This window comes from Bos indicus, chromosome 13 (assembly GCF_029378745.1).
Source record: "Bos indicus isolate NIAB-ARS_2022 breed Sahiwal x Tharparkar chromosome 13, NIAB-ARS_B.indTharparkar_mat_pri_1.0, whole genome shotgun sequence".
NCBI lineage: Eukaryota > Metazoa > Chordata > Mammalia > Artiodactyla > Bovidae > Bos > Bos indicus.
In genome coordinates this window covers 54,525,903-54,553,865 of record NC_091772.1, presented here as the reverse complement: position 1 = coordinate 54,553,865, position 27,963 = coordinate 54,525,903, and the positions used below count along the sequence as shown (strand labels likewise).

Here is a 27,963-nt window from a genome sequence, read left to right as displayed (position 1 = left end):
CTGCCACAGGAGCTGTGGGGCGCTCCTTCAGGAGTCTCAGCCTCGGGAATGTGGGGGTAGGAGTGATGTCCTCCCTGTTAGTCACCCATGTGGTCACTTGGCGGTTAAGGCAAGCACTCCCACCCAGCCCTCCTTATGGCCGTGTCACCCGGAATGCCCAGTGCGGCCCCCACCCAGCACAGCAGTGTCAGCTCCTGTCTGGGCTTCACTGGAGAAGTCTCCTTGGTGGCCCCTCGGCCACTCCCTCCCTACTGCATCCCCACGCCTGACTCATCCACCTCTGCTCTCCCGGGGACTGTCCCATGGCCCCAAGCCTGGCTAGTCCCTGGCTCATGTGACAAGATACTCTGGGACGGAGCCATGGAGTCTGCAGGTAGAGCTACAAGAGGGGCTCCGACAAGGCTGGAACGGTCTCCCTGCCCCACTGGACAAGCACTCAGTGTATGCCTATCCCTGTCTATGCTTGCGCTAGGCCCCATAAAGGCCACCGCCCTCAGGACTGACCAGGGGCTCCTCACGGTGTCGGGTAGTTGGCTTCACGACCATCACTGCAGCATCTGGAACACGGTGTCCGGGGACTGGCCAGAGCCTCGGGAGCTGCCTGCCAAGAACTTTGGCCACAGCCCTCCCTGCCACCCATCAGGCAGCACCACTTTAGCACAAGGAAGGCCAACGGCCCCCCAAAGCACTTGGCTTCTGACACGTGTTTGGCATTGAGACAGTCTGTGTGTAGTTCTAAGAGCACAAACCAGTGGTTGTGGGGGCTGACAGGACTCTGGGGGCACAGCTGCAGAGCCCACCAGGGGTGAGCGGCCCTGCAGGGGCCCAGACAGCACAGGTGGACACAGGTGTGCATGTGGCTGTGGCAGGAGCATGGCCATGGACACGGAGATGCCAGGTGCAGGGGGCCCCTAAAGATGCCAGGTGCAGCCACAACCCCTGAAGTAAAGTACTTCAAGAGCCCTGAACACGTGGTGGACTCGGCATCTCTGAGGGGCTATCAGTCTTGGGGGCTTCATGGCCAAGGGGATGCTCCCACGGGGGCATCTTTCTGTGAAACTTAAGTCACATCAACCTCTCAGGGTTTAGAGGGCCCTCAGAGACCACATCCCCCTTGGAACCACCTTGGCCCCTCCACAAGAAATCAGTGTGTAAGTCACGCTTTCACGCAGAACTCTGTTAGGAAGGAGCAAGCAGAAAGAGGCCCACTGAAGGTAAAACTCAAGCAGCAGGTTTCAAAGTGCCTATTTCTAGAGCCATTTCCTATTTCACTGCCATTTCTTGCAACTCCTTGAAATGAATCTCCAAGACAAGGGGGAACAGCCCGGCTGACGTCCGGAGGAAGGCAGGACCAAAAGGCCAGACCTCGGCCCACCCTGCACTGCCCCTGCTCCTGCACGTCAACACCTGCTTACCTGGGGCCAGGCAGGCTCTAGGTGGACACTGCAGGCTTGGCCCTCTGCACAAAACTCTTTAAGACAATTTACGCCTTGACAGGGTACCTCCAGTGCCCCCTCCTCTATTCTGGAAGTTCTGCAGCCCAAGCTGCTTCAGCTCTGCTCCAAGTTCCGCTGCCGAGGCAGGTCTAGGGGAGGCTTGGCGTCAGCGGGAGGGGATGTTTGGGGTCTGAAGGCTGGTGCTTACCTGGCCCCTCAAAGGGCAGCAGTTTGGAGGGGATGGGGTCAGTGGCGCTGAGTGGGATCAGGTAGAGGTCCTTGACGTGCCGGCTGTTGTTGGCCACAACGCCGAAGCGATCGCGGCTGCTGAAGTAGGAGTAGAGTGAGATGTAGGCCACCTCCTCTTCCTCGGTCGCGGGGTGGAAGCGGATCAGACAGAGCTCCTGGACAGACAGGACGGGAGCATGGGTCTGTAGCTGCTCGGAAAAGCTGCTGAGCCTTAGGAGCAGCTGCGAGGGAAGCAGTGCCCAGTCCTGCTGCCCAACACGTGAGAAAAACAGGGCGGTGAAGGAGCACAGGCCCGAGACTCAAGACTGCTGGATTCCATCTTGGTCTCGGAGGAGCCTCTTTAAAATTATTTCTATTTATAGTCCCAGGGGGATCTTGACACAGATCTCACCTCATGGGGTTTTTGAACCAAAGGGTTCATTTGCGTGTAGGGCCAGTATCTGACACAGAGCTAAGAAACCACGAAGCGTGTGATGAGTTGTCTGCAGCTCTGAAACCCAAGGGCTGAACTGGACCAGGGTCATCACCCTCTGTGACCTCAACAAATCCAGAGCCCCTCCACCAAAGAGCAGCACACATGCAGATTCATAGCTGAGTCCACATCTCTGCTGGCCCCCCACCGCTGCCCACTCCAGCAGCTCAACAGTAAGGAAGCAAAGCACCCATGTTTCTGACCGACTCAGCTGCACACACATCACAAAGCTTCCACCGCCACGCTCCCCAAACACCCTCACAGGGCGGCCAGCTGTCAGCTGGATTTGAAACATTCACCTGGAAACATCTCACAAACTGAGACATTTCAAGTACTAACAAACCCCTCCTTTCTCGGGCACAGCAACCAGGCTGCAGGCAGGTACCTTGGACACTGAGGATTTGAGCTTGCCGATGTAATCCCAAACGGTCTTTGGAGCAATCCTCCCACCAATGTGAATCGTGTCGGGCAGGTCCTAAACGGAACAGACTCTGAGTAAGTGGCCAGTAAAACCCTGGTGGTCACAGAGAGACCCCAGACACCAGATTCACAAGAAAACCACAACTATTCCAAACAAAGTAGCGATTACACAGTCAAACGCTGCTCAGTTAACTAACATCCAGGATCATGAATGACCAACCCCAAGGATGGTACAAGGACAACCGTCTACTAACTAGGGTGACAGCAAAGCATTTTAACGTTCTCTTTTAAGAACAAACAGCAACAATCAGGTGTGATTCAGAAGTGCCTGAGCACTCTTGGCTGAGTCTAAAATGCTAGTGCTGTTTCATTAATTTTGAAAAACAATGGTGCTGTGTGTGTGCCCCTGCACACATGCGGCTGGGCACACATACACCCACCCGGGTCCTGTACAAGCTCCAGTGGAGCAGAGGGAGGAGGAAGAGGAGCTTCAGCTTTTTCAGGGAAGATGAAGGGTCTGAATTCCCACCACTGTGTGAACTGCATAATCTCACTCAGCCCAGTACAAACAGCCCCTATTTTGCCTCTAGAGGAGCTTGTGCATCCAGACACTCAAGAGGAAGACGGTCACACTTCTGACTCCAGTGCATGATCAGAGTGCCTTGGAAAACAGGTATGCTCACGCCTGTGCACACACACGCATGCACGCACACACACACACACACACTTCTCTCTTGGTTCACATCTGACTCCAGTGCGGGATCAGAGTTCCTTGAAAAACAGGTGTGTACATGCGTGTGTGCGCACACACACACTCTCACACTTCTCTCTCTCTCAGTTCTAACCTCACTGAGATAATCAAAACATCCAGAGACAGGATACGCCTTAGTGACAAACTTGGCTACACTTTGCATGTTAATAAATCCTTTCCAAATGGTGCTGAGTCGAGACAAGAAGAGGGTTGTATCTCCTTCAGGAGGGGACCGGGACTCTGAGATGCTGCAAAACAAAACCACAGAAAGTAAGTGAACCTTCTCTCTCTGCCCAAAGAATTGCCAGTATTTACTTAAACTGTGTGAGAGTCATGTCTGACTCTTTGCAACCTCTTTGCAATCCACAGAGGATTACCTGTCAGGCTCCTCTGTCCATGGGATTTTCCAGGTAAGAATACTGGAGTGGGTTGCCATTTCCTTCTCCAGGGGATCTTCCCCACCCAGGTATCGAACCCAAGTCTCCTGCATTGCAGCAGACTCTTTACTGTCTGAGCCACCAGGGAAGCCAGACTCTTACCATCTGAGACACCAAATATATTTTGGTCAAAGAAATATATACTGTATAGGCAACAAAAGCAGATGGCTCTAAATTTAGTTTTTAAGATCTATATCTCTAAGAGGATAATCAGTCACCCTAAAACCGAAGCTTTAAAAAATGCCTTTTTATGAAACAGAAAACTGAAGAGAGCTGCATTTCTGGGTGGATTTCAGAGCTGAATGACTGAATCACTCATCACTGCTCTCCCTGTTCACTGGAAAGGAAGGACGCAGAGGCTGCACCTGATGCTTGGGGACGGTGGCACGGACAGGAGGTATCTGGGCTCGGGGGACGCGGACGGCTTGGCCAGGATGGACTTGGGCACCGTCACGGAGGGTGGCACTGGCTTTGGTACATCTTGTCGGGGCTCTGCTGGGGTGGTGCCCTCCAGGTGGGTTGCTGCAGAAGCTGTGGCCGTGCTCGGCCCGCCCAGTGCAGTCCTGGGGTCCCGGCCGGACATCGTGACCATGGTGAGCACACTGCCACCACCAGGGGTGGGGCAGGGCAGACCTTCCAGGGCTGGGGGCTCAGGCTGGTTGTCCTCCAGAGGCACTGGGAGGTACTTCCCCTCCAAGTGAGTGTGAGCTGCACTTTCCAGGTCTGGCTCTGAGGCATTTTCAGGCGGGGTTTCGGGTGCCGCGTCATCTGCCTCGCTGAGAACTGGCTCAGGTGGGGGGCTGTCGCGCTTGGACTTGGACTCCTCCTTCTTGACAGAAGCTGATAACTTCTGTTTTTTCGGAGCTGGTTCATCTTCCGAGGATGGAACCTGACCTGGAGAACAAGAGGAAGGCCTGCGTGAGAAATCCCACATGGTGGAGGACGAAGCCTGCCCGTGAGCAGATGGACGACCCCAGCTTTAAGAAGTGGCACTCTGAAGGCAGGGCGTACTCCAGCTCCTGACTATCTGACTTGGCTTGAGCCCAAGGTCAGGAAGAGGCCTCCAGTGTCCCCAGGCCTGCTCACCCGTGCAGATCTTGCAGTTCAGGTCAAAGAGGTGCGCCCGGTGCTGGCTGGTCGTGTCCTGCAGCATGCTGCTGAAGACGCCCGGCAGCGGCGCTGCACTCCGCTCGGGGGCCGCCCGCACCGACTCTTGCTGTTCCTAACACACATCAAGTGGCAGAGGGGTCACTTCTTTTCCAACCCATCCCCAAATGAACAGCACCATGAGAAAGCACCCCACATGACTAAGGATCACTGAAGAAAGAGAACAGGACCACTGGACACAAGAACTTGAGGAGCAGTAGAACTCCACACACTTGCTTAAGGTCAGTGTCCTCCCAATAACTCAAACACCCAGCGATATCTGGAAGCCCCAAAGGTGCAGGTGCTCACGTCAGAGTCTGACACTGGTGGAGAGTCTTCCATGTCGGGAACAGCTTCCTGTTTAATGGCAGGCTTCTTAGTCTCATTGTGCAATTTCGTTCTGGACTCCATCACCTAAAATGAGAAAGACATAAAGCCTTAGCCCTTCTTCCCCAAGAGGACTCACCTGCACCAAAAGGCTATTAGTTCACTTCTGGGCCTCCAGCCACCGCTTCTGCCAGTACTCACAGGCTTTGTCGTTCGCTCTCTCCACACAGAGAGCTCTTTGGAGACCAGTTCTTCTGGTTTCATTCTCACCAGTTTTGCCAATGAGATTTCTTCACGCAGAACTCGATGGAAAAGTCCCTATAAACAAACAGGTCTCATTCATGCCTTCAAAACCTCTGCAGGTCTGATTCTAAGAAGAAACGATGTGGAGACCACAGCAAGGTTAAGTTCCTTCCCCGAGGCCAGTTGAGGGCCCAGACAACAGGGGCCCCGAGGTGGGCAGCCGATTTGATGGCCTGCTGCGCCAACCCTGCTAGAGATCACCTCACAGAAAACAGTCGACTGAAGAAGGTACGGAGTTAAGAGGTAGCGCAGGCAGGCAGGAGCCTGGCCAGGCAAGTGCCCGGCCCCATGAGGACAGTGCACAGCACTCACGCACAGCCACTGCGGGGACCGAGTGTCCTGACCACAGGCCTGGGGCAGCACCTGGCCAGGGCTGTCCCACTCCTAAGGGTCTGGCACACACCTGGTTTTTGGGGTCCTTGAGGTTGAACATGAGGCTGCGGTACTTGCTCTTGTACCGATTGTCCGTGACTCGGAACAAGTTAAACATCTCCTTCTCGATGAGCAGTGCGATTTTCCCTACTTCATTTTCTGTCATAATTAAGTCATCACTGTCATTGACTCTAGAAGGAATGAAAAAAGCCCCACATCAACTGCTGCACTTACAAGTGACTTTATTTTCTGGGCTGTGCCATGTGCCATGTGGGATCTTAGTTCACCGATCGGGGATTGAACCCAAACTCCTCTGAGGAAGCGAGGAGTCTTAACCACTGGACCACCAGGGAAGTCCCACGTGTGACTTTTTCCTTTGAACAGTGGGGCTACCATGAAACTGCCACTTTTTATGGGGAAAGCCATCCGTTTTAACAGATAAGAAATAGTGAAACCGCACCTTTTCCACAAGATCTCCTTCAAGGAGCGTCTTATGTTCTGCCGAATTTGTGAATTTGGCTGGGATGAGGCTGGGCTCACGGGGCCCAGGCGTCCTGGCGCTGGAGAGGCCAGGGGAACGGAGGTGCTCCCAGGCTTCCTGACAGCTCCCACAGAAGCAGTAGAGCTGGGGAACTTTCTGGAAGCAGACGTGGCAGCAGCAGTCACCAGCCCTGCCTGCTTGGCAGAGGGAGCGCTGCCTGAGGGGGAGGTGGTGGACGAGAGCCATGGCCTCTTAGGGATGGTGCCCTTGAAGCCTGAGGGCGACTTTCTGACAGTGGGCTTGGCCACCGCTGTGTTTGCAAAAGAAGGGGATTTCTTTGGAAGGAGATTTCTGCCCGGAGGTTGTCTGCCGGCCCCCGAGGAGCCTGGAGGAGCCAACTTCTTCGCCACCACCACAGCCATCTTGTCCTCCATGCGTCTGTCCTCCTTCACGGCTGCAAAGGAGAGAGACCCGCTTAGTGAGGTGGGGGCGTGGGGGGCCCACACAGCATGTGCACCAGAAACCAGCAGAGCTAACCAGGCATTACTCTGTGAGACGGACTTAAAGAGAACTTTTAAAGTAACTGTTGAATTCACAAACGGAGTGTAAAAAGGACTACTAGCAACAATTCTGATAGCGACTATATACTTTGAGGACAAATGCTTTATTATTAATTAAAAAACCAATAATCCAGTAAGCTGTTAAAGGCTAAATTTAAACCGCTAACATAACTTGAAAATTGAAGGGCAAATTTCACTTTATCAAGAAAAGGTATAATTTCAAAGACCACTCTCATGGAGAACTCCAGTGCAATTTTTGGTAAACATGAACTTAGAAAACCTTTCCAGAATGCAGCAGACACACTCTTTAAATGCATATTCACTGCCCACCACCGCCTCCCCAACACCACAAGGCTCTGAAAGTACTAGCAAGAGTCCATCCCAGGGGTAAGGGGCTCACAGGTGTTCACCATTCTTTCAGAAAGTCAATTGGACATGGTAAGATTAATGAGACACAGGATTCTGGGAGAAGACTGCAACATGGAGGAGGCCAGCTACTTTTATGCCAGGAGCTGGGTGGCAGGGCCACAACACATTCCCATTCACATGCCTCCAGCTGCAGCTTGTTACTGGCTAAGACAGTAGGTTCGAGCTTTTAACCCAGACAGGGATGCAGTCAAAAACTAAAACGGAAATCTTTATGCCAGTACTTCATGCTGACAGAGTATATCTAACCCTGTATCAGACCGAGAGAGCTGCACCTGCAGGTAAGCAAAGCAGGTCATTCTCAGAATCAGCCTGTCAAGATTAAAATCCAGACCTAAAACCAGCCATCACTGATTTTTTTTTTTTTTTACAAACAGTCTGGGTTCTATGGCCCACTCCCAGACAGCCCCGCTCCGGTCCACTTGCCCAGAATGGCTGGACCCAGATGGGCAGGATGGGGGAACAGGCGGGTCCAGGGTGCGAGCTGGGACAGCATGGGGACACCAGCTGGGGCAGGTGGTCATCTCACATGGGACCGATGGAGAGGCTGCCTGCCCAGGTGCAGACTTAAACACCCACGGCACGGTGAGCCCCCAGCACCTAAATGGGAGACTTCAAGATGTTCCAGCAACCTTCCCACTTTACCCAGAGATTAGATTACCCACCAATCTGTCACCCCCTGGTGCTTCTTAAAACTGTCCTAGGGAGACCCAGGTAAAGTCCAGTGAGGAAAGTGAGACCCTATCTGCAGCTAAGGCTTGACCCCACAACAGCCCCAAGGCATTCACGGCCAATATCACACAGGGCCATCCTGGCACAGGGTCAGAGCGCTGCCCTCCAGAAGTGCCCTGCCTCCAACACTGGCAGTGCCAGGGCAGACAGGGTGCTAAAAGCCCAGGGACTGCAAGTTTTTTCCACTTCATAGTTTAAAGGAAATTACTTTTTAACCAAGTTTGAAACAGGGCTACTATGCACACCCAACACTTTTAATTAAGAGTCGGGTTAGAGGCAGTTCATTGTCATCAAGCAACAATCTTGACTTCCAGTCTCCCATTTCCATCTCACAAAGCCTGATCCATGCCCCTCATCCATGGTGTCCCAACCACTAGTCCCGTGTCTGCTGGCACCCCCATGTGATGCTGTCTAGGCTTTCCCAAGACCACCCACTTCCCGTGGAGGGCTCACTCATGCTCTACGTCCGCCCCGCTGGCCAATACCCACATCCCATCAGCAAATCAGTTCATACAGTAAAAACTGGGAACCTCACAGTAACTAAAATGAAAAATTACATTTCTGTACGTATTATTTCGTCAGCTCAAGTTCACGTCCCTAAGGGAGTTGCCACACCTCAGTACATGGAAACTTTTCACCAGCTGACTTGGCTAAGAGGGTCTGCAGTACCTAATGTGCGGACTGCTAGAGTTTAGGTTAAATGAGATGGGTGGAGGCCCTCTTCTTGGGGGAAAAGAACAGAGTGCAGCAGGATGCAGTCCCAGATGTGACCACCAGCAGGGGATGAAGGAACCAGCCTGTCAGGATTAAAATCCAGACCTAAAACCAGCCCAGTCACTGTTTTACAACCTCCACTGAGATTATTTTTAACATTTTTAAACAACTGCAAAATGGTAGCCTAAAGTGCTTCCAGAATCCTCAGTGAGGCACCTGTGATGGGGTCTCAAATCCTGCCACGTGGCACCTACATTGTTTCAGGTGACAATTCCTGTTAACTTCACATCCTTCACTCCCTAAGACCCACGCTTGTGCTGTCTCACTGGTGCACTCTCACTCGGAAACACAAGCCAGAGGCTTATTTCTGGGCCATTCCCAGTCCAGGTGACTGAAGTGAGCGATCTGCTGTCCAGGAGCAGGAGCAGGTGCAGTAAGTGAACATCACCTGAGAATTAGGGGACAGCTTTCCCGAACCAGCCTTCTGCTTTCTTGGAAAACTAGTTGCTTCTGGCTTTTTAAAGTCACCTTTCATCCTGCCTTCCCTGCATCTCAGAGTATGTAAGTAGGTGTGACTAGTGTAAATTAAGAAACTGGCAAAAATATGGACACTAGTGGACCTTAACAGCTAGTTGTTTCTGTCCCCCTTGTCCGTCTGGCCCCACCATCACATGTGGGCTGGTTGCTGCCGAAATGGCAGGACACCACACAGCACTGGAGTGCAACAATGACACACTCATTTCTGTGTAGAGCTTAAATTGCACCGCTGACTCTTCACCCAAACTCCTGTTACCGTGTGTGCACCTTCACAGAAGGGAAGGAAAGCAGCACCTCCAGGGCATCGTGGCTCCAGAGACGGCAGACACCCCCCGTGCTGTCAGGAAGCAGGGAAGACTACCAGCCTGCAAGTTGGAAGAACACAGCCCCCTCCCCCAGGAGTGTGTGCCTAGTCTGGGTCATCCTGGGGTCCTGCCTGTGGCAAAGAGTGGCCCGAGTTCCAGGCTAGGTGTTTTCTTGGGGAGCAGCTACAGGAGGAAAAGCTGCCCGGTGGCCTGGTCACTGCCCCAGATGACGTCGTTTCTGCTGGGTCCGGCCATTGGTTTGTACTGGAAATGAGTTGTTTGTGGTGAAGCCCGGTAGGAACCAGGCAGGCCGGTGCGTTCAGGGACCAGCAACATTCTAATTGGCTAATTTCCCAATCAGCATGAAACCGGAGGCCTTGTCACTCGGTGAGGCAGCTGTGGCGCTACAGCTTCGCTGGCCACTGGGTGGCACTGGTGGGCCTCGGTGGGGATGGGAGGACAGCGGCGTGGAGGGCCGCCCTCCACGGGCAGTCAGTGCTGTGCAGCTGCAGCAGGACGAGGCAGCAGCGACGGGCTGCCCGCGCCCAGTCAAGGCTGTTGCAGGGTGGCTCCTCACAGGGCCCGGCGAGAAACCCTGAGGGACGGCCATGGCTTTATGCCTTTCATCCTGCCCAAACGAGGTGCCAATTTACCCTAAAAGCCCCTAGATACGAGGCTTAAGTAACAATGAAAGCGGGGTACAGGGGAAGCACAGGCTGGGGGACACTTCTTACGAAGCACGGGCTGTAAATGTCAAAGGAATCAGAGCTTCTGGTGTGACCAGGCGCCAAGCAAGACTCACCGCATGGTGTGAGTAGAGGACCCCCTCCCTTTCCCCCCTTGCCCATTCCCACGTGGCTACAAACCTGCCCAGACAAGGCAGCTACTGCCCAAGGATCGGGTAAGGGAACCGACCAGCCAGGGCTCAGAGGCCACAGTAGCTCTGGGGGATGGACTCTGCACACCGTTATCAGCAGCTCTATTTTCAGCTCAGCCTGGCCATGTATGATGCTGCCTCTCAACCTTTTGACTCCTCCTGGTGTGAAAAACACCATTTTGCTTTTGTACCTTTGCTTAATTATTCTTCAGTGAATTTCTCCTGTAGTAGTAGTAATGCTTACATTGCGGGGGGGAGGGGGGGGGGGCGGTGGTACAGAGAAAACTCGGGAGGCCTGAGCTCTGGCCCTGCGCTCTCACAGCAGGGGTCTGTATGTGGGTGCATAGCCTAACTGTTCTGCTTTGGGGCCAAAGCTTGTCCAGATGGACTTTTTTCTTACTGATATCCAGTATTTGAGTGACTTACACCTAGAGAGGTGCAGAGAACTATCCATAATAAATTTGCAAAAAACCGAGTACACGTTCAGAGACAAACAACCCTTCCTGTTTTAATAGTTTCACATACAGCATTTTGAAAATAAAATACTGAATGATCCATAATGGGTTGGTAATGTATGAAAGAAACGGTCAAAGTCACCCCTTCAACAGGAATCACCAGGATGACATGGGACGGAGGCCATGGGAGGCAGTGTTCCCGTGTCCTGTCTGCATGGCTAGTGGTGGGGGTGACCCCTGCCCCGAGACCCCACCAGGAGCAGAGCTGCTGCGTATCCTGAGTTCTGACCCTGCCGCCAGGCACTCCTACCACTTTAATGAGGTTCAGTTTTCACTCGTCTGTGCCTAAATCATCTACAACTTTAAGAACCGTGATGGAGCCAGGGGCAGGTTGGACGCTTACTGCCCCCACCCTGCAGGCCCCTAGTCCCCAGGGGTGGTGCTCAGTGGAGCCTGTGGCCCAAGGCACCTGCTGACCCGGAGGGTTAAGCGGCAGTTACCTTGCTGTTTGTCCTGTTGATGCCTCCCGGTGCACGGCAACGCCCCAAGCTTCGTTTACATAAATTTAAAGTGGAAAACTTTATCGATCTTCTTAGATTAACTTCTTTAACTTTCAGAAGAAAGACTATAACTATGTGCACAGTGATGTGCAACAAACATCGAGGGTGTTAACCGTTCAAACACATCCGAGCCCCATGAACCACAGGGGAGGGTGTACAGCTGCGTCTTCAGAGGCCTTGTGGACTCGATGCCACCTCAGGACTCTGCCTCAGGGCTTGTCTGCATGTGTCACAGGAGACACAGAGCCCCACAGGCCACACGCAGGCCACAGAAGAGCAGGCATGGTGAGCAAGACCGGTCCTGCTGGAAGCTTCTACCCCACACCCCCGGTGAAACACCAGAACTATGGGGGGGCAGCCTGGGCACACCTGAGGGCCAGTCAGAGAAAACACCTGTGCATGCAAAACCTTCCCTGCACTAACTTTCTGAACAGCTGGCTATTAAAAAATCAAACACTTGTGAGAAGTAAAATACTTAAAAATACCAGATAATGTCAATGACATCCAAAAACATTCCAGCTGTATGGGTAACAAAAAACAGCCATCTTGGTGAACTCTGTATGAGAACAGGTTCTGACTCCAAGTGGGGGGAGAGATGCAGATGTGCAAAGCTAGTTTGTCACCAAACACTTTTTTTTTGCCACTATCCTGGAAGAGACGGATAAAAATGGCTCATGCAGCTGATAAAACATGTCTCTCCGAGGGGGCCATCGCTACTGACTGCTCTTCTCCTCTCACAGCCTGTGACAGGTGTCGCCCCTGTGAAACCACGTCCCTGGGTCCCGGAGCCCACGGAGCCGCAACTTGGGAGACTGGACATGTGGCTCACGGGGGCCACGCTTGTGTCCCAGCAGGCTGCTCAGCATCACTGGACCTGGCGCACAGGTTCTGCCAGGGGTTCCCATTTTAATTCTCAAAGCTAAAGGACACTGCAGGAATTTCATTTTTCATTCAAAATTTTGTTCAAATCCCGTGTTTGTTCAAATCACCTCGGGGCCATGGAGGGAGCCTAAAATATGGGGAAATGTTCTGAGTCTGTCAGAGTCCCACTTTCAAGTTCTAACAAACCAGGGACACTTCAGAAAAAACACTTCAGCCCTCTTTGTGCCTGGATAGTACTGAGAAGTGAAGAGGAGGAGATGGAGAGGAAAAATGAATTGCAGAACTATGAAAACAGGAACATACATCATAATTTGGGGGAGAAATAAAACGGCAACTGTTTCCCTAAGCTAAACTGTACAGAAACTCTGAAAAACAATATAAATAAATATCAGAGAGCAAGTATATGTTACTCCCATCACCCCAAGGAAGTGAAGGGCTCTATGTCCACGGGGGCAGTAGGTCAGAGCCCTCATGCACAGCAAGGGCTGCCCCTCACCCGCAACCTCAGGCCAGGGCCAGCCTGGGAGAGGAGCGTCCAGAGCACCGCCGGGGCAGCACGCTGACCTCCCAACGTCTACCCAAGACTTGACCTGGACCCAGGGCCATGTGGACAACGCCCCCTCCTGATGACTGTCCTGGCATCACCTGCACCCAGAGACAAGTCACACCTGAGGCTCGGGTGGCAGGTAAGGGTCCTGCTGAGTGTGTGTGCAGGGCCCTGGGGAAGGTCCACAGCCCCCGCCCTGTCAGGTGGTGGTTTGGGGAAGAGGCAGAGGCATAGCTGCTACTCACCGAGGCGAAGTCGGGTGTTTACCAGCGCCCTTTAACGCTCCTCCCAATCATCTTTTGGGAAGATGACATTTCTGGGATAACAAAAAATCATCAGAAGCAACTAGCTCAACTAGCTCAAAAACTAGCCTTATGCAGGCCTGAAGTTGTGGCTATCCATCCACGTGGTTCTGAGCCGTAAATGTGCTGGGAAAGTCAGTGAGGAGCTGATGTGCAGAGAGAAAAGGCAGGGCAGAGGGAAGAGAAAACCCCGCCTGTGAGCAGTCACTGCCTCCTCGCGGGCCGATCTCCCCACCTCCCCACCCCTCCACCCCAGTCTTCCACCAAAAACCCAGAATAAAGAGTTGGGGGACAAGTGCCCACCCCTCCTGTCTGTCAACTTTCCTAACTTGTGGAGCACCCTACAGCTGACTCCTAGCTCAGAGCCTGGGGGATTCTGGTCGACAGAGAAGGAAATTGGAGAGTAATCAATCACCCAAGTTTGTGGCTACACCCCAGTCTTCCTTTTATTCTGCCACATGCCTACACCAACCAACCGAGAGCAGTTAGCACAGGATCCCAGAGGCTGTCCCCGCCCGCTCATGGCCGGGCGACGGTTACAGTTAGGTCCAATCATAAGCCCTGTAAAGCGCTGCTGTGTAGAGGTGTGCCTCTACTGTGTTGAGGTGCTATAACTTGATGGAAATTTGACACGCTGTTAGCACGAAGTTCTTAGTTCAAACAATCTGAGGTGTACTGAAACTCATTTTAATACAGCATCTGGTTAATATTTAACCACTCACTCCTAATATCCGAAAATATATATATATATATATATATATAAATATACATACATACACGTAGTATCACTTTGCAGTTTACTTGCAACTTCATTTCTTAGGTCTTGGGTCATTTACATTCTCAAAAACGCATCTAGTTATGCAGTTTTCTAGCCACATTATAGCCAGGAGGTCCCCCTTTGGGGGACTAGCTTAAGATTGGGCTGAAGGGAGGCAGCACTCGCCTGTAATCTGGAAATTTAGGACCACTTAACCTTTTGGTGCTTTCAAAAAAGTTGCAAGAGTTTAAGAGCATAAATTAAACCTGAGCACAAAATAATCTCAATCACAGAATACAATGTGCCCTGGAGCAATTTAAGCGTCCAAAATTTAATTTTGGAGAACGAGGCTGAGAAACAAGAACAGAGGAGAGTCAAGCTGCACAGTCTCCTCTGGGACTGCATGAGTCTGTCTGACCCATCCAAGCCCATTCCCAGGAAGCGGGGGAGGAGGGCAGGGCGGGACTCCTGGTCTGGGTGCTGCTCAGCGCAGAGATGTCTTGCTCACTTACCTTCCAGCACAGGAAGTGGGCCAGGGCCTTCAGGACTGGCATGTGTATTTATGTCATGTGTAGTATGTGAATTGGACGTGAAAAAAATCCCAGTTTGGTCAAAAATAATTTAACTCCTAAAAATCATACTTCAGCTGAAAATCAGCTACATCACTACTGTGCAGTAAGAGATTCCCACAACATACAGAGAAGAGAGGGTCACGTGTGTAGGGAGCAGGCTGCATGGCACAGCCCCATGTGGAGAGCTCCCGGCGGTGGTGGCACCGTGGCAGACTCCGGCGGACCTTGGGGGTGGGCTGAGTGCCCCACCATCAGGTTCTGTTGAAGACACTACACATACTTACCAGAGCCTAATAATAAAGAAAGTGATTAAAGACATCAATGGTCAGAGGTGAACATTCAGCCATGAGCTGGTACAGCTTTTTGGAAACACTGACAGGAAGTCCCAACAGACTAAGGAAGGGTGCGCCAGGCTCAGGAGGCCTCCTGGCCTCGGGCAAGGGCTCCGATCTCTGCAGGTGCAGCACCACAAATGGCTAGAACTCCTAGCTCTGAACAGGCCTGAGTGCACGGCCGTCCAGAAAGACCAGGAAGGGTCCAGAGCTCCCCCTGGGTGATACATACATTTATACAACAGTGGCGGCCAGGGGGCAGCAGTCTGTTCTGGCTTTACTGCATTGTAATTGTGGTCGCTGGCCCAGGACGGCGTGCTGCTCTCACAGACTGGCTCCTTAGTGAGGACCTCGTTCCTGGGAGGGGCCACTGCTGCCTTCTTCACCGCGTTTTCCTTCTTGTCTGAAGCCAGTCTCTTGTGCACAGAAGAGATTTTAATGCCTGCCTGGATAATCAGTAAAGCCCCAATCACTAGGGAGATCACCGAAGTTAGCCTGCAGTTGTTTTACTCAGCAGCGCAGGTCAGGACACACTCAGCTCCTGGGTCACCCCAGCCCATGAGCTGCATCGGCCACCGCCCTAACATCCTGCTGAGGGGCCAGGCTGACAGGATAATGAGGGGCTTTGGAGCGAAGCAGTGAAATGAAGCTCGAGCACAGCAGGCAGTGCCCCCGTTTGAAAATGCACCCAAGCAACACTGCCCAGACAGGGGCTGTGGACTTAACAGCATGTGGAGAGGAGAGGCGTACCCCTGCACCCCCTCAAACACTCAATGTGGGCACCCTCAGGGCCCGCTTCCAAACCCCGCTGCCTAGACTCCCACAGGGACCACTCGCTCCCCGGAGGGCTGATCTGCGGGGTGAACTACTCCATGCAGCCACTGGCTTCCGTGTTTCTGTTAGTCCCTCAGCTAGAGGCAGGAGATAAAACATGAGAACACGTGCCTCTTCGTAATTCTGACCAGAACACTGGTGGGGAAGGCGGAGGGCAGCGTGCAGGCGTCTTGGCCCCTCTGGGCCTGTGTACCTTCCTCTCTTTCAATCAACCCACCAAGCCTGGCACCTCCAGGCAATTTTGGTTTCAACTACGCAAATGGCCGGTCTTGGTCAACTTACTTGAACGCTACATTTTTGAAGAACGATTTTTTCTGGCTTTGTCTTCAGCTTTTCTTTTGCTTTGGGTTTCTGCTCCTTCCCTGCACTCAGGAAGCGCATGGTGGCCGCAGCGTGCTTCAGGATGCAGTCGTTGCTGCAGTAGACCGAGTCAGGTTGTGCCACGCTTGAGCACCCAGGGCCGATGCACTTGGCAGCACCAGGCGCTTCCACGACCTGCAAGACCAGACACGGGTTCAATGTAGTCCCCCGCTGGGGCAGGCACCATGCTCTGTAAGGTCACTATTTATGGTACCGAGATTAACACCTTTAATCATGTATGAATGATTATGCATAAAAATGTATCTGTTTATTCAAAACACATAAACCCTCCTCCCCTGAGTAAGGCATCACGTTTTCAACCACCTTTCACGCCCCGCACAGTGGGCAGAACTCTGAGAGGACTTCTGCTGCACACTTCTCAACACAGCGGGATTTCACACCAGAATTAGGTTCTGTCACTGACCGTATGGGCATGGATTTTGCCAATTTAATTAAGATACCAGGTAAGAGGCTTTTGAGTTAGTCCAAAGGTTTGACTTATGAGGTAAAAACCCTCAAAAGAGGAACTGAGCCTCCAGAAGAGTGAACACTCCATTGCTGGCTCTGATGGGAGGCTGCCCAGGCCTGGGCTCTGCAGTCAAGGACCTCAGGCAACAGCCAGAACACCCAATTACACACGGATCTCAGAAACAACAGGTCCAGTAAGCATGCCACAGAAACTGCCAGGAACATGCTTCATATGCATTTTACCCTAGCCGAGACTGATGAGACCCTAGCCCCACTGACACACGGAGAGCAGTCTTATAAGACCCAGAACCAAGGGCCTGGCTCAGCTAGGCCTGGGTTTCTGGGTTAATGGATGTGTATTGTCTAAGTCGCTAAGTTCTGGTCACCTGTTATCCAGCAGCAATCTGGAATATGACAAGGGCTGAACACAGCTGCTTGTGGCCATGATTACTAAAGCACATTTTAATGGTCAAGACTAATAATGTATGTGACATATACATGAAATGCACTTGAGCAAAATCTTTTTCCTCAAATAATGTACTTAACTGACTTTCCTCCATAGAATCCAAGTTTTACCCAGAAAAAACACTTAAGCTTATGTGCAGTCTTAAACACAGCAGGAAGATGATGCTTCCTGCTGATTTCCATTTCTGTTATGTTTTCCTTAATTACCAGTTATTCTCAGATTTCCACTTAGTGCCTCTTCACACCCCCAGGACAGGGTCCAGGCCTCAAAGCTAACTCACTGCAAGGGGGTGATGGCAAGGGTGCTGACATGCCACCACAGGACCCACCACAGGGCGCCTGCATCCACAGCACCTACAAGAGACGGGCCACGGTGGTGGGACCCCACCACAGGGCGCCTGCATCCACAACACCTACAAGAGACGGGCCATGGTGGTGGGACCCCACCACAGGGCGCCTGCATCCACAACACCTACAAGAGACGGGCCATGGTGGTGGGACCCACCACAGGACGCCTGCATCCACAACGCCTACAAGAGACGGGCCATGGTGGTGGGACCCCACCACAGGGCGCCTGCATCCACAACGCCTACAAGAGACGGGCCATGGTGGTGGGACCCCACCACAGGGCGCCTGCATCCACAACGCCTACAAGAGACGGGCCATGGTGGTGGGACCCCACCACAGGACGCCTGCATCCACAACGCCTACAAGAGACGGGCCATGGTGGTGGGGTGGGCCCCCAATTCAAGGAAGGCTTGGGGTGAAAACACACTGAGTGTGACACTCGTGAGCACCTGAGACAGTTCTCAAGATGCACGGAAACCACAACCCCTGGACAAGACATGTGTGAAAAGAGCTGGGAAAGGAGGAAAAAAGAGCTGCACAAACACTGGCGAGTGGGGAACACCATCACAGAGGGTGTATCAGGCACAGTCACCTTGTCACCCTGAGGAGCTGTGCCGCCACTCTGGGTGGCCTCGGCATCTTGCCTTGAGGTGGGGATGAGACTACTGGTTTTCTCAAGACAGGGCAGGTGATACAGGTGCACACGTGCTCCTGTGACTCGAAAGTAATTTTCTTAATACGTGCACTTAAACTTTAAGCTCAGGATGCTGGTCGTGAGAACACTAAAGAGTAATTTTTTAAAAAATTATGAAATACGTTAAATCAGTAATCACAGCACAGGAGACAGACACAGTTATTAACATCAAAAAACAGACCAGGCCATGCTGGCCCTGAGCAGGTGCATGGACCCAAGAGCCCACAGAGTCCAGCCCTATGCCAGTCACTGCAGGGAAAACCTAACTTATCTCAGAAGACAGACGCTTCCGACCTTGATGTTTCTGCCAAAGGCAGTTGAGGGCTTACAGTCACCTCTATTGTTGGCCTCAGGAAATAAGTACTTACGGGCTGGAATATCTTGAGTTTCTTCTTGCCACTTGGGTTTGCAGCTTTTTCAATTCTACCCTTAATTCCCTGGTCTTCACTTGACTTCTGCTCCACGGTTCCTATACTGGTGAAGTCCGTGCTGTCGGCACCCAGGGGTCCTGACCTCGTGTCCTGCATGTCTGTGGCTTCTGAGCTGGCCTCATCCTGCACCTGCAGGATCGTGCAGTTGGGGCAGATGTAGTCTTCCCCATTCCTCTCCAAGAGGCGCCCTCGAGCCTCAGAAATGCCCACACAGTCACCATGAAACCATTCTTCACATCGGTCACAGCAAATCATAAACCTGAAATAAAACAACGGTCAATGTGTTAGTCACTCAGTTGTGTCCAACTCTTCACGACCCCGTGGACTGTAGTCTGCCAAGCTCCTCTGTCCATGGGATTGCCTAGGCAAGGATACTGGAGTGGGTTGCCATTCTCTCCTCCAGGGGATCTTCCCAACCCAGGGATTGAACCCAGGTTTCCCACATTGCAGGCGAATTCTTTACTGCCTGAGCCACCAGGGAAGCCAATGGTATCAGGAATGAAAAGGGAGAGACAAACTCAATTTTAAAAGTATCAATAAGTCAAACTCACTGTTTTTAAAAAAAATTACAGAAACATGGAGCATAAAGAATGTCAGTGTGCCCTTCTCTCAGTTCTATTACCACTGTACATTACCAAATTACATCATCCTTTTCTTCGAGGGCATCCTGCCCTGGACTGCAAATGCCTGTCCAGAGAATGGCAGCCACTCCTTTACCCCTGCAACTACCCAATGTCCACACTGTGCCCCAGTCACAGCCAGTCTGAGCAGCGTCCTGAGGGCTCTCTTGGGCAGCAGACCCACTCTGGTGCAAGCCATCGCACCATTCACTGCCATGCTGTGACCAGGCAGCCAACACCCCACACCAGCCACCACCTGACAAGGGCATGGTTCTGGGTAGTGCCCACACACTCCACTGGTTTCTTTCTGACAATGACTTGCTCATCTTTCCCGACAAACAAGTCACTCATTCAGGCCAGCTTAAGACTCTCTTAAGAGAACAGTGAAGTCTCCGGCAGTTTCCCTGGCTCTGCCCCCAACCATCCCCCACGACCCACCTGTTGTTGTGAGGCTGGCGGCACAGGCAGTACAGGGCGCTGGGGTCGTACACCTCACACTCCGGCTTGTGCCGGATCGAGTCTGCGGCTTCCTCGGCTCTCCCTCCTGGGGCCACTCTCCCATCCTGCCGGCCCTCTCTGTCCTCTTTCACTGCCTGGGCCGCAGCCCCCAGGTCGCCCTCAGGCTCCCGTGAGGCAGGCAGTGAGCCCTCCATCACATCCCCTGCCTGGACGTCCACGGTCTCAGCCGGGTCCTCCTCCCGCCGCTTCCTCCGCAGGCGGTTCTGGATGCCCCTCGTGGGCCGGTCCGCGGGCTCCTGCTCACGCTTCTTCCGCAGGCGGTTCTGGAGTTCCTTCAAGGTCAGTCCGTCACTGTCGCTGTCGGACGTGTCGTCCTCGTCCTCGCCCTCTCTGGTCTTTGCCGAGGAGGCCAGCCGCTGCTTAGCACCCGTGGAGCTGGACCTGGGCCCACTCTTCCCGTCTGAGGCGCTCTCCACACTGCCCTCAGAGGCAGTCTCCGCGTCTGTCGCTGGACAGGACGCTGGCTCCCCAGAGTCCTCCAGGGACACGGGGGCACTCCGACGGCCACGGCGCCGCACAGTGGTCAGAAACTCCTCCACCCGCTCAGTGCGCTTTGGCTGCCGCCCACTGCGCCGCAGGGATGGGCTCTGCTGCTGCCGGGGCGACGGCTCCAGGGTGTCCACCTCCGCATCCCCGGCACCCTCGCGCTTAGCAATGGTGGTCCTCCGGAAGCCCCAAGTCTTCCGGAACTCCTTGCTGGTGGGCTTGATGGCTTTGGGCGCCTCCTCACCACTCGGGTCACCCTTGTCATCCATACCTGACAAGGAAACACAACCAGGCCATGTCAGGCATCAGCCAGGGCTGCGCTCCGGGCCTGACACCCATCAGCTACGAGCAAGCACAGGGGGCACTCCCTCACACATGGGAGAACCCGACCTAAAGAAAGCAAAAATGCTTCTACAGTGCAGGAGGATTCAGTGACGAACCCCATGCTCAGGAGGAAAACCCAGCGAGCAAACTACATCTATGAACATGTCCCCTGACTGCTGAGGATAAGCGTGTATACCAGAAGTCACGGAGAATGAGGAATTGGGCAGTGGTGCTGCCAGGACGGGGCAGGATAGGGCAGCAGGGGCTCTCTGGCTCCCCACAGGGAGACATGGGCCCACCTCCCACCTGGCTGGCTCCAGGCCCAGAACTCTGGAGCCCCAGAGTGTAAGATGTCCACCATCCAGCAGGGGAAGGGTGGAGATGGGCTCGTTTGCACCCTGAACACCCAGCCCCACTGAACCCACCCAGATCCTAAAGCTGAGACTGTGTCGACACAACAGGGGTCACCCAGCTCTGCTCTCAGGTCCGCAGCAGGGACACTCAGCCAGATGGCACCTCGTGCATCTATTTCTTCTCTCTTCTAAGAGATTATTAAAGGCTCCAGTTTGTGAAAACTTTGTTCTTATTTCAAATGAAAAAAGCCTGAAAAAATACAGTATATACCTTAAGAATTTTTTCCCCAAGCTGTACAGGCTTCAATTACATTTAAATGCTAATGACAACTCAGATTTTATGCCACGTTCCATCCCAGGGGGAGGACTCGTACAGAATGAAAACCTTCAAACAGAAAACACACAAAATTCAAAGTCACACACCACGGAACTCTCTGTTTGGTTCCCACCAAGTGGTGTCACCTCCCATCCCCCATCCAGACCTGCAGTTCCCCACTCTGGGCCGTGGCCCATGCTCTGTGACATCAGCAGCCACCCTGTGACATTGTGCCCTCAAGGGCCACACCACTGTCCTGGTCACCCAAGGCTTTCTGCAGGAAGGACTTTCCTCTACAAGATACAGCCCTCACCAGCAAGAATACACGTCATTGTAAACTAAAGGAACACTCAATCTAATGATTGATTAGACACTCTTGGGCTAAAGTTTCGAATATTTCCAACAAATATTAATGGTACACCAGTTTTTATACATATATAATGCCACTTTTGAAATAAAAACATGACATCAAAACTTAAAATTGTGTTGTTGGCATTTAACATATTATCAACTGTGGGAGTTTTGCAAAAACAAAACTGTGGCCAATAATTTGTTATGTAAGACTGAAATGTCTCTGGTAAATAACATTTGGATAACAAAAGACGCATCAGTACATCTCTGGTCAGTAAGATGTCAACACTACTGCCGTTGTTACCTGCCCCACACAGAAGCATGGGCACTTCTCCCGACTTCCTAAACCCAGCACAAACAGGGCCGTTACAACCTTGTGGCACAAGGAAAGCACCAGGCCCCCAATGCTGCTGTCGTCAGCCACTGTTCACAGATCACAAGGCAAATTATCTTGAGACTGTGTCCACGGAGTAAGCTCCTAAAACAAACAAACAAAAAAACATTTTAAAGATCTAAAGCAACCAGAACTAAAATCACATTTAAGGGAAAAAAAGGCACAAAACTTGCCAAGCAATCTCTTAAGTCTACATTATGTGACCTACAAAGACATCCACCCAGTCCACAAATATGGCTCCCCTGCAAGGACTTTTTTTAAAAAGGGAAGATGCATACTTTGACTACACGATGAAAGCAGGGCTGGGACAGGCCATGGTTGGCACCCTGGTGGAGAGGGAGCTGGTGGTCGAGTGCAGAGGCCTCAGTGGGCGGGAGGATTTCAAAATCAGTCACTGGTATCAGCTGCTTCCTAATTACAACCCTACTTCTGATGGACCCAGGCCAATAAAAACCAGAGGGAGAATCAGGAACAAAATATGAAAAGATGAACAAGAAAATTATATGTGAAAGCAATTATTTACAAATTCTTAACACTGTAGCTATGTCGTCATTTTAGTTAAAAAATCTAATAAAGATTTCAGAAGACTAATAATTATTGGACATCCCTGTGGTACAGCTTATCTTTGTGTATTTATGCATTTAATGAACATTTCTCCTCCTGTCTCCTCATTCAATCATCATACCTAAATGCTCCACAAACACATTTCTGTTTCTAGGTAAATTCTCAGTATTAACATTTTAACACATTTCACATTCTATACCCAAGACCCCTGCCTGCGCCTCTCCTCACCTCACCTCTTCCTCGCCTCACTCCAACTGCCTCCCTTGTTAACTGTGGTCTCCTTAGTGACCTCAGGACAAACATTCCATCCCACCTCCTTTTAAAGGGACAGAGCCCATCTCACTCTGGCCACCCTCCATCCCCAACACCATGGCCACTGCATCTCTTTCAAGTGGTAAACCCATTTCAAAATGAGAAACTTCTCAGAAGGTACTTGAAATAATTCTTACTTTTATATTTCACAACAATGAAAAAAGTAAAGAAATTAGGACATTCTCAGGAAAAAAAAGTTTTAAAAATTTATGCTAATCTAAAAAAATCATGCCTTTGGATTTGAGTTCTGAAAAATCAAAAAAGGAAAATCCAGTTATTTCTGTTAAGTGGAGTGAAATACTTAACTCAAAACATAATATAATTTTAGACAATTTGATTCATTTTTCTTGATTTTATACTTGCAAAATCAATTTCATGATTTCTTCACAAATTCAAACATAAAACTTCAGGTCATGAAACAAAAAAGTCTATCAAGATAAAAAAAAAACAAAACCTCTAAGATCAAGGCAAGTTAAAAAACAATTGTTATGTTCCTAACACAACTTAAAGTAGGTCCACATGCAACAGCAGGTCACCAAACAGTGGTCACACTGTACCAGCAACGACTCCAGAGAGGAAAAGGACAGTAGGCACTCCTAAAACTGGGAAAGAGAAACCCAGAGGCAAACACTGGATACCCTGAAATGTACAATCTTAAAGTTCCTAAGTGCAAACGTCCTCTCAGCTGAAAACGGCTCCATTTCGTACTAAGTAGACGTGCAAATACCAGTGAGAAACCGTGGGTTCCCCAGGCCCCCCTAGGGGTGCTGAAGGCACCCATCAGCACCCAAGGACAGGCGGAAGCCCACCTCCCAGGCAGCTCTCCACTCCGACTTTTTGTTGTCGAGGCCCGGTGATATCCCTAAAACTTGAGGACCCCAAAGAGCATTTGCTCATGTGGGATGTGTATTTCCAAAATTAAACCTGAGAAAGACTTTCAGAATTGCGGACATTCCCTCATACCACAGTAAACCTTGACAAACTGCACTTCCCCAAAAAGCGGTTGTGACAGGAACCTGAAGCCACATCCGTACTCTGCACACGTTCCTAGGCTTACAGCCTAACTATATAAAACTGTTAAGGCACTCAGAGTGCATCTTGTGCCCATGTGCACACGTGCAGAGTCCACAGACTGGCATATCTCATTAGCCAGTATGAGACACACCTGCTAATGCCAGCGTCCATCTCCTGAAATGTTTTTCCTTACTGGGACAATCAAGCTCATGGTGGCAGATAAAAGCTTTTCAAAATTCTAATCTTCACTTAAGCTGGCATTTTTTCATCAGTAACAAATACTGTCCGTTGCTTTCTTCAAGACTCACACTGAGTATCTTTGAGGAAACACCTGCCACACACCCAGAAAATGCAGTCCAGCAGCAGTGTTCTGTGGGCACCTCTGTCCCCTTGGGGGCGCGCTGCCAGGAACCTCTGTGCCAGTGGCGCATGCCCACTGGCGGGACCTGCTCACAAGGCTGTGAGCCTGGACAGGGTTTCCAAGCCTACCCTCCAAAAGGGTTTCGATACACACCACGAACATCTGTAACATGACATTTCTAGTTGCTTAAGGACACGCTGGATCCATGTCAAGCAGTCACACGTATTCACACTTTAGGGTCGGACGAGAACAAACACTTCCTTCCACAAAACTGGTCTAAAACCACGACTTAATTTTCCCTTCACGTTGTCCAACCCTTGAAAGCTAAGCTGCCAGAAATGATTTTCTTAAGAACAAAAAACATGCTCCCCCAACAACGTGGGTGAAACTGGACTCTACAACCAGATACATCTGAAGGCTTGGCTTCTACAAACTTGCAACATGCAAGTAACCACATCTTGGTCATTTAAAGATGTTCAGGTCTATGAACTGAGGGTTTATTTCTCTGAGACACTTTAAGTTATAATATATAACTGCAATGAAGCTCCTACTTTCACAGTACAACGACCAAACAGCTACATTTCTCAAGAAGGTAACAGGCAAGCACACACCTGCCCTGCCCTATGCTATGCTGTCACTTCAGTGGTGTCCAACTCTGTGTGACCCCATAGACGGCAGCCCACCAGGCTCCCCCATCACCGGGATTCTCCAGGCAAGAACACTGGAGTGGGTTGCCATTTCCTTCTCCAATGCATTAAAGTGAAAAGTGAAAGTGAAGTCGCTCAGTCGTGTCCGACTCCCAACGACCCCATGGACTGCAGCCTACCAGGCTCCTCCGTCCATGGGATTTTCCAGGTAAGAGTACTGGAGTGGGGTGCCATTGCCTTCTCTGTGCCCTGCCGTACCTGGCAGCAAAACAGGCTGGTCCTCAAAACCTCACAACCGTGAAATATTCCCAACTACAGCATTACCTCTGGAGAAGGCAATGGCACCCCTACTCCAGTACTCTTGCCTGGAAAATCCCATGGACGGAGGAGCCTGGTAGGTTGCAGTCCATGGGGTTGCAAAGAGTTGGACACGACTTCGAGACTTCACTTTCACTTTTCACTTTCATGCATTGGAGAAGGAAATAGCAACCCACTCCAGTGTTCTTGCCTGGAGAGTTCCAGGGACAGGGGAGCTTGGTGGGCTGCCGTCTATGGGGTCGCACAGAGTCGGACACGACTGAAGCGACTTAGCAGCAGCAGCAGCACGGCATTACCTCATTACTCTGGGCTGTGCTAACTCACTTTACAGTTCTGCCAGGTGAGGCCAAGGTTCACAGCTACTGAGATTTCATATTAAGGGTCTTCCGTCTCTGACTAATTCTGTGCTGTGGGTGAAGAGGGACTGAGAAGATGCTAAAAGTTCTTTACCTACCAGGAAAAAAAGAGGCAAGCTTTCCCAACTAAAGCCCCTTTCACTATTCCGTTTTTACTAACAGAGCAGTCACTACTGACGGCTTGTCCGGGAATTTCAGATGATGGGAAACACCCTGAAGGGTGGGTGTCCTCTGACCACGGGTGACCCCACACTCATCCTGACTCGAATGTACAGATGACACTTCAGTCCTTCAGGAGCCCCATCAGGATAACCCTGAGTTTACTAAAATTACCCTGAATCAAAGGTGCTTGCAGCACAATAAGCTTCTCAAGAGGTAATTGCACAGAGAAATCTAGGAACAACCCTGCTGTTTAACATTTCTGAGGTGTTTTTGCTTTACAGGTATGTGGAGACAAAACCCAAAACTTTTTGCTTAAAAACTCGCTTGGACTGACGTCTGCCCCGGCCAAGCTCTAGCGAGGTCAGGCCCCCAGCGCCCTGTGTACAGGTGGCAGCGGCTGCTCCAGCGTCTCTCCCCAGTTTTTAGTGAAAACACAGGCTTGTGACCGGATAAGCCACCTGAACATGTCGGGGTCACAGAGGAAACGAAGCCCCCCGTCCTCCACAGAGCCCTGCCACCGCAGACAAGCTCCTGTAGTGGTCTGCACATCTGCACCCCTGAGCCTTCACAGATGGGGTGACTGGCTTGGCAAGAGGCCCCAGAGCTCACCCATGGCCCTGCCACCAGGATCGAACTGCCCCGGCACCCTGACCCCAGGCCTCCCATCCCCGGAGCTGAGGAAAATCAAGTCCACTGTGTAAAACCCCTCAGTCTAGGTCTCTGTCACAGCAGCTCCCTCTTGCCTCCCAGGGAACAGGAAAACATGGCTTCAAACACTGGTCAAGGGAACCTGAACCCTATACCCTGGGGGCTGGTGCTTGTAAGGCCATTGCTAGGGTCTTAGGGACCCTCTGAACTGCACAGGCTCTTATCCTTACTGAGTCTGCAGGATGAGGTGAGTTTGGCCACCACTAAATGCCCAGGACAGCACTGGGATGGGGTCCCAAATGGGCGCCACGTCTCCCCTTCCCCAACCAAGACAGAGGGCAACAGTGACTGTGTGGTCACAGCCGGGACCTGGACATGGAAAGTACCTCCCAGAACAGCCATCCGTGCAGGCATCCCAGCAGCTGCTTCCCTAGCATCTCCAAGTCCCATGGCTGTTAACACAGAACCTTGACCCTCCAGCTCCCCACTGCCTGCCCTATTGCTTTTGTATCTACAATGGTCCATCTGGGTCCCGAGTGCATCTGGGTTGGCTACTCCCATGGCAGGGGCAAGATCCCACATCACCCACAGTGCCCACTGCAAGCCCTGACTGTCTCATGGTGGCAAGAGCTGCTAGTTAGGGTCCAGTGGGAGGCTGTGGGTGAGGAGAGGACATCGTACAGTAAAGGCTAAACACCCTCAGGTCAAAAGACCTCTGAGACCTCTTCACCCAGCAGGCACCTTCGCCACACTCCAAGCCTCTCATTCCAGGCGGCACACTGCGAGGGAGACGTGTGCACTGAACCCTCCTCACTGGGGATGGCAAACTGGCCATATTCCACTCCTTTCCCCCAAAGCAAGGAAAGGGTTGAGACGCCCACATTCAAAGACACTGCCTGTCTTCTTAACAGTAATCCATTTCCCAGGTGTTAAAGTTCTGGACAACTGTCTTTTTCAATTTTCATTTCTCAACAAGAGCATTTCTAATCATGATCTAGGCAGAGGTTCTCAAAGTGTGGCCCCCGGACCTTCTAGCTGGCTTCCAAGGTCAAAGCATTTGTACAACACTACTTAGCAAAGTGACTAAATAATAACATGGAAGTGTTTTGTGACCTTTCAGGGGCAGGGTAGTTTTTCAGAAGCTAAATGATGTTGGTGTGATGATAGCTGGAATGCAGAAGCAGGCAGGAGAATCTGGCTACTGTTGCCCTGCCTAAGTCAGACACTTAAAACCCCAAGCCACCTTTCTCCTTAAGCTATTTCTTATCTTGGAACATAGTTTCCATTGAGTGTTACTTATGTTAATATGCAGGTGTTTGCTATTATTTCTAAGTGAGTAAGTAAACTTAATGTCTCATTTTTAATGCCAACCATGGGAAATATCAATAGATAAAACAGAAACAAAAGCCCTTGGGGTCCTTGTTCATTTCAGGTATAAAGGGGTCAGTCTGAGAAAAGACAGCACAGACTTGACATGAAGGGTAATGTCAGATGGCTGTAAGACTGCAGGGCCCTGACAGTGAGGCTCAGGACGCCACCTTTCCAGGAAGACGAGGAGGCACTGATCATGAAACTGCAGCATTCGGAGGGACTGCCGCCCACATCCAAAGAGAAGTGGTTGGGGAGAAACAAAGCTTGCCCTCTCACAAGCATCTGCTTCCCGAGT

General features: G+C 51.5%; 1 protein-coding gene across 9 annotated transcripts in view; it reads right to left on the bottom strand.

Moving 5' to 3' along the window:
• The window catches only part of DIDO1 (death inducer-obliterator 1), a 50,889-nt gene that overhangs the window by 9,417 nt on the left and 13,509 nt on the right, over positions 1 to 27,963 (bottom strand). For 3 of the 9 annotated variants that reach the window (XM_070801315.1, XM_070801314.1, XM_019972070.2), the window contains exons 2-16: positions 21,895 to 21,999; positions 21,126 to 21,239; positions 19,611 to 20,448; positions 18,490 to 18,811; positions 16,069 to 16,281; positions 15,185 to 15,398; positions 6,374 to 6,848; positions 5,945 to 6,104; positions 5,440 to 5,556; positions 5,221 to 5,325; positions 4,852 to 4,987; positions 4,131 to 4,659; positions 3,423 to 3,576; positions 2,543 to 2,632; positions 1,645 to 1,840 (exon numbers count right to left, since the gene is read on the bottom strand). In XM_070801315.1, coding sequence (XP_070657416.1) covers positions 1,645 to 1,840; positions 2,543 to 2,632; positions 3,423 to 3,576; positions 4,131 to 4,659; positions 4,852 to 4,987; positions 5,221 to 5,325; positions 5,440 to 5,556; positions 5,945 to 6,104; positions 6,374 to 6,848; positions 15,185 to 15,398; positions 16,069 to 16,281; positions 18,490 to 18,811; positions 19,611 to 20,446 — 3,547 coding nt within the window. In that variant the 5' untranslated portion in view covers positions 20,447 to 20,448; positions 21,126 to 21,239; positions 21,895 to 21,999. Of the gene's footprint in view, positions 1 to 1,644; positions 1,841 to 2,542; positions 2,633 to 3,422; positions 3,577 to 4,130; positions 4,660 to 4,851; positions 4,988 to 5,220; positions 5,326 to 5,439; positions 5,557 to 5,944; positions 6,105 to 6,373; positions 6,849 to 15,184; positions 15,399 to 16,068; positions 16,282 to 18,489; positions 18,812 to 19,610; positions 20,449 to 20,926; positions 21,105 to 21,125; positions 21,240 to 21,825; positions 22,000 to 22,193; positions 22,694 to 27,963 lie in introns of those variants that run through there. The other 6 variants (XM_070801313.1, XM_019972066.2, XM_019972065.2 and 3 more) reach the window with 4 other exon arrangements.